A 5,579-nucleotide genomic window follows, 5' to 3' on the forward strand; every position below is an offset into this window, starting at 1 on the left:
GCGTGAAGTTAGTGTACTCAACGATTGATTCGTAGATAAAAACGTGAGTAGAGTGTGCAGCGGAAATAAAACGAAATAGACACGACAAACGAGGTTTTTAAAAACTGGTTCGGTCACTACTCCGCGACCTACGTCCAGCGCTATTTTATTAAACGTCTCAGAAGTAAACTCATACAAACTAAGACCACCCCGAATAATAAAACAACTCCCCAACCTACTCCGGTTGCTAATGCTTAAAAGCTACTCCGCTTCCAAGACTTTTGCTTTGGGCTACTCCGCCGAAAGACTCCTTGCTTAAAGCTACTCCGCAATAAGACTTTTGCTTTGGGCTACTCCGCTGAAAGACTTCATGCTCAAAAGCTACTCCGCTTCGAAGACTTCATGCTTAAGGATAACTCTATCCTAAGACTTTGGTTCTACCCGTTTGTTACAAGACCACTTATCTCAATGTTGTTCACTCAATTGAACGGAGGAGATAAAATTTAAGTACAAAACACGGGATCCTTGAACACGACTAAAACAACTAGGTGCAACAACAAACTCAAGTAAAAGACTCAAAAGATAAATAAACAAACTTGTAAAAGATTCAAAGATTTTGAAATGATAAACGGTTTTGCAAAGTTAATTTACTCGATTGAAAGCTTAAGTCTTTATCAGTTTAAAACTTGTTTGTTGCACACTTGTAAAAATGAATTAAGCAAGCTATTTATAATGTTCAAGTATTATACTTTACATTAAAATATCTTACACTCATAAGCACAAGTGATTAAAATATTGTAAGTAGTTTGCTTGGGCAACATGCACAAGCCATCCGAATTTCTCTACAAGCAACCGAGTATTCTTCCTCAAGAAATCGGTGCCTAAGATTGCAAGAAATCATATTGTGCACACACACAAAAATAGGCTGGGTTTTTCAACAAGAAACAAGCATAAATGGTTGTGTTTATGGGAACCATCTTTTGAGTTTTGTCTACCTTTAAAAATGTGGAACCATCTTTTGAGTTTCGTCTACCTTTATGGAACACAATTACTGAATTAATTTCGGGTATGTCTCCTTTTCTTATTATTGGTGATTTTAATCAAGTTGAAATGCATTCTGACAAATTAGGTGGATCCAATGTCATACGCGGCCAACAGGACTTTACCTCCTGGAGATTTGAAAATTCATTGCTTGACGTTCCTTTCTTTGGTCCACCTTTTAGCTGGTTCAATAATCGCTCTGATGGTCAACTAATTATGGAAAGACTTGACCGCGCCTATGCTAACAATGATTGGCTTCACCTTTTCCCTGCTGCGTCTGTTATGCATCTCCCCATTCTTATTTCGGACCATGCTCCAATTATCCTTAAGTTTCTCCCTAATTCAAAGTCTTGCAGACGCCCATATCGCCTTGATAACTGGTGTTTCAATTCTCCAGAGATTGCAAACATTGTTGACTGTGCCTGGCGGATAACTATTTCTGGCTGTCCAATGTATGTTTTATCACCGGCGGCGAGCTTCTGTGCGTTTTTCTATAATGCAATGGGTGATTCATCATCGGTTGTCCCATGGTATTAATTGGTCTGAGATTCAACAAAAATTCAATGCTCTAGTACTCGGATTCTAGATGTTGAGTCAGCAACGTCTTTTCAACATGTTCGTTCTACACAGCTTCAACTTCTACAGACACAACATGCTTACTGGCTACAACGTGCAAAGTTGAAGAATGACATTCTGGATGGCCTACCATCGAGATTCTTATATTCCCGAGTCAAACAACGGTCTTCACATCAACACATCCTTACTTTACTTTCTGGCTCGGGAGAATGGTTATTTGATCCGGATCAGATATCATTGGAGATTACTTCTTTCTTTCAGGACCTCTTGTGTTCTACACCTCCTCAAGATCCTGGCTCACCGAGAGGTTTTATTGATCATTTGCTTGAGTCACTTGATCTTCCGCTGCTTAGTTCAGCAGACTGTTTGTTGCTATCAGCTCCTTTCACTGAGCTTGATATTATACATGCTCTCAATGGTATAGATGGCTCCAAATCACCAGGGCCAGATGGCATTACTCCAAAAAATTTCCAGACGTTCTGGCCCCAGATTGGTCAATTAGTTACTATGGCTCTGCTTCGATTCCTTAATTCGGGTGTTATGTTGAAAGAGTGGAATAATACTCATATTATTCTTATCCCTAAGGTGGAGAAACCGGAACTGATCTCTCAGTATCGTCCTATCAGTCTCTGCAATGTAATTTATCATCTTGCTTCCAAGTGCCTTGCTAATCAACTCAAGCTTGTCATTTCATCGATCGTTTCGGATTCTCAGCAGGCTTTTGTTCCCTCTCGGCTTATGTCAGACGGATGTCTTATTACTCATGAGATTATGCATTATCTTAATAAAACAAAGAAAGGATCGGTTTCTTATGCGGCTCTGAAGCTTGATATGCATAAAGCGTTTGACCGGGTTTCTTGGCCATTCCTTATTGCGATAATGAAAAAATTCGGTTTCCCAATCTTCTGGCAAAATATTATCTGGGAATTCGTATCAACTGTAACTTATAATATCCTGATCAATGGCGAGCCCTCTAGTTCTTTTAGACCTTCTTGTGGTCTGAGGCAAGGTGATCCGCTTTCACCTTATTTGTTTATCATGTGTATGGAAATTTTATCTTGCCGATTGCAAGATCATGAGAAGGTCGGGCACCTTACCTGGCCTCAAGATTTCTCGGTATGCTCCTCCTATCACGCACCTTTTTTTATGCTGATGATGCGTTTATTTGCTGTAAAGCTACTCCAAATTCTTTTGAGACTCTCAGGGATTTGTTTCGGTGCTTTGAGCTTGCCTCGGGACAGATGATAAATCTGGATAAGTTTTTTATTAAATTCAGTCCAAATACACCAGCTGATTTCAAGTCTCATATGGCATCCATTCTGAAAATGCGAACAACTGATAGTTTTGGGAATTATTTGGGTGTCCTAGTTGATCTTCCTTCTACGAAGTCTTTGGTTTTTCAACCTTTGTTGGACAAGATGACAACTCGTATTATTGCTTGGTCTTCACTTCACCTCAGTCAGCCTTGCAAATTGCTTATCATCAACTCTATTCTTTTGGGTTCGATTCATTTTTTGATGACTTCAATTCCTTTTCCGATCGGAATCTGTAAGAATATTGACTCTTTGATTGCGGCTTTTTGGTGGCGCAAGGATGTTCGTCATAGATCTATTCATTGGCTCTCTAGGGACTCTCTGCAGCTTCCTCGTGAACATGGAGGCCTTGGTCTGAAATCTGTCTCTTTGTTAAGTCAGGCTTCCCTTATGAAGAATTTTTGGCGTATCCATCACCAGCCGTCTGGTTTATTATCAAAATTTATGATTCCCAAGTATAGGAAGGATCTACCTATTCCTGCTTCGAAGTCAAAAGTCTCTCATCCTTCCTTTTTTATGGTCTGGCTTATGTCGCACGGCTAATGCTTTCGCTCCTGGTTTCTCCTGGAAACTCGGTAATGGTTCCTTTGTAGACCTTCTTACAAGTCATTGGGTTAATGGGAATACCCCCTCTGTGCGACCTATTTCTGCTGCTTTCTCGCCTGTGATTTCTACTTTGCTCACTCCTTCAGGTAATTGGAATCAAGTTGCCGTTTATCGTTTGTTTTAGTCTCCTTATGCCAAAACTATTCTTGCTATGAAACCTCCTCATATAGTGACGATTTTCTCTATTGGAAATACACGGAGGATGGAGTCTACACGGTTCGATCAGGATATGATTTCTTGTTGTCACGCATATCCTTTTCCTGCTCTCCATCTTTTTAGTCCGCCTTTCTGTGGAAAGTTCTTTGGGGTCTTTGCTGCTCTACTAAGTTTTCTCTTCTTGTTTGGCGTATAGTTCATAATATCCTTCCCTCGTTAGAAAATCTATCTGTTCGAGGCATCCAGGTGAGTACTTCCTGTGTTTTTTGTCACTCACATTCTGAGTCTTTAGATCATTTATTTCGATCTTGTACTGTTGCTAGACATGTTTGGCTTTCTTCGGCTCTTGGCATTAATTTTGTAGCTAACTCTGGGGTTTGCTTGCAACGATGGATTGCTGATTTTATTGGATACTTTCACAGGGTCACAGATACAGTAGATCGGTGCCTACTTCGGTTTCTTCGTACTATAAAGGCCATTTGGATGGGTCGCAATTCTATTATCTTTGATAACTGCAGTGTCAACCCGTTTCAGATTTTACATATGGCTGACTACCTTTTTGCTTCTCACTCTCATCTGCCTGTCCTTTGGCCTTCCTTTTTGAAGAACACTAACAAAAGTTCCATCTTGACATTGGACGATGCTTTGTCTTTGTCTGCTGTCACTTACTTTATTCTGGTTTGCAGGTCATCTCCTCGGGATCGGTTCATTGTGACTTCTTCGGATTCGATCTCTTGCACTCCCGTTATTCAACATGTGCGGGCTTTCTCTGTTTTTGCAGCATCGACGAAAGGCCTACTTCTCAACATGTATCGAGCTCAATCAGCTTCACTACCTTCCGTTTCTTTCCAAGTTACTTCAAAAAAATTATCTTCTGTTCTAGCCTTCACAAAGCCAGTACCAATCGAATTACGCCACTCTTTGTGCACAATTCGTAGTTTCCTTCGTAGATATGTACACTGGTCAGTAAGCTTGGCTACTGGCTGATGTTGTACATGTTCTCAACACTTTTTGTTTGTTGATTTTAATATATATATAAAGTTCATTATTGTCAAAAAAAAAGTATAGGAATTGTTTTGTGAGACGATGACTATGCTGTTAGTTTTTACATGGAACCATTGTCTACAAATTATTTAACCTCAACGACCCTATTTCTTGCAATTTTTTTGTAGGATTAAAAAACCCAGAAGTATAGTAATATACTTGTATTTGATTTGGTAAAGCTTTCTCCAAAATAACTTTATTGGTTTGACTATTATGGTAAAAGTTTAATACATTATTAAATCAACTAATGGTGACCCAGGTTCAAGCCTCTCCAAGAGTAAAATCTTGTGGAGCATTCTTGGCCTGAGTCCATGTCTAATAGACTTCGAGTCTGTCACTCTCGGGTGGTTTACCTGGTATACGTGGTTTGCAGGCTATCACGTACACCAGCGGGTTTACCCAGTGCACACCGAAGGTAGCGGCTGCGGGTTCCCTCGTCACAAAAAAAATATATATATATACTATGTTCATAATGGACATTTATTAGTGATATAAATATATTTTTCTATCTGACGATTACGATGCTTTGAAGAGAGATTTGTCGAGTTAGAACTTAATAAAAGTTATGAAAAGAACATATAAGAAGTTATAAAATATTTACGGAGTACATTTTTCGACATAAAAGAGATCGATCATTCATAACAATAGAAAGTTTGATTATTATAACAAGTTAATGATCAATTCGCTTGGTTGAAGATAAAGATTCACACCAATTGATTGTGTATTGTTCGAGAGCTTGTAATTTGATAAAGGTTGAATTGAAATCTATGTGAACCTTTTTTTGGCCAAACGAAGAAAGAGAAAGCTTATGAAGAAAGAGCATTTCTAGCTTATCTATGTGTTTTCCTATTAGGTGTATGAGGA

At 39.1% G+C, this 5,579-nt stretch overlaps 1 protein-coding gene across 1 annotated transcript; it reads left to right on the forward strand.

The window, feature by feature from the left end:
• Positions 1-1,089: 1,089 nt before the first annotated feature.
• On the forward strand, positions 1,090-4,658 carry LOC141620437 (uncharacterized). The gene is made up of 5 exons (XM_074437308.1): positions 1,090-1,472; positions 1,593-2,605; positions 2,773-3,261; positions 3,371-3,601; positions 3,868-4,658. Exons 1-5 carry the CDS (start codon positions 1,090-1,092, stop codon positions 4,656-4,658), a joined length of 2,907 nt encoding a protein of 968 aa, XP_074293409.1.
• Positions 4,659-5,579: the final 921 nt, after the last annotated feature.

Source organism: Silene latifolia, chromosome X (genome assembly GCF_048544455.1).
Source record: "Silene latifolia isolate original U9 population chromosome X, ASM4854445v1, whole genome shotgun sequence".
Classification (NCBI taxonomy): domain Eukaryota; kingdom Viridiplantae; phylum Streptophyta; class Magnoliopsida; order Caryophyllales; family Caryophyllaceae; genus Silene; species Silene latifolia.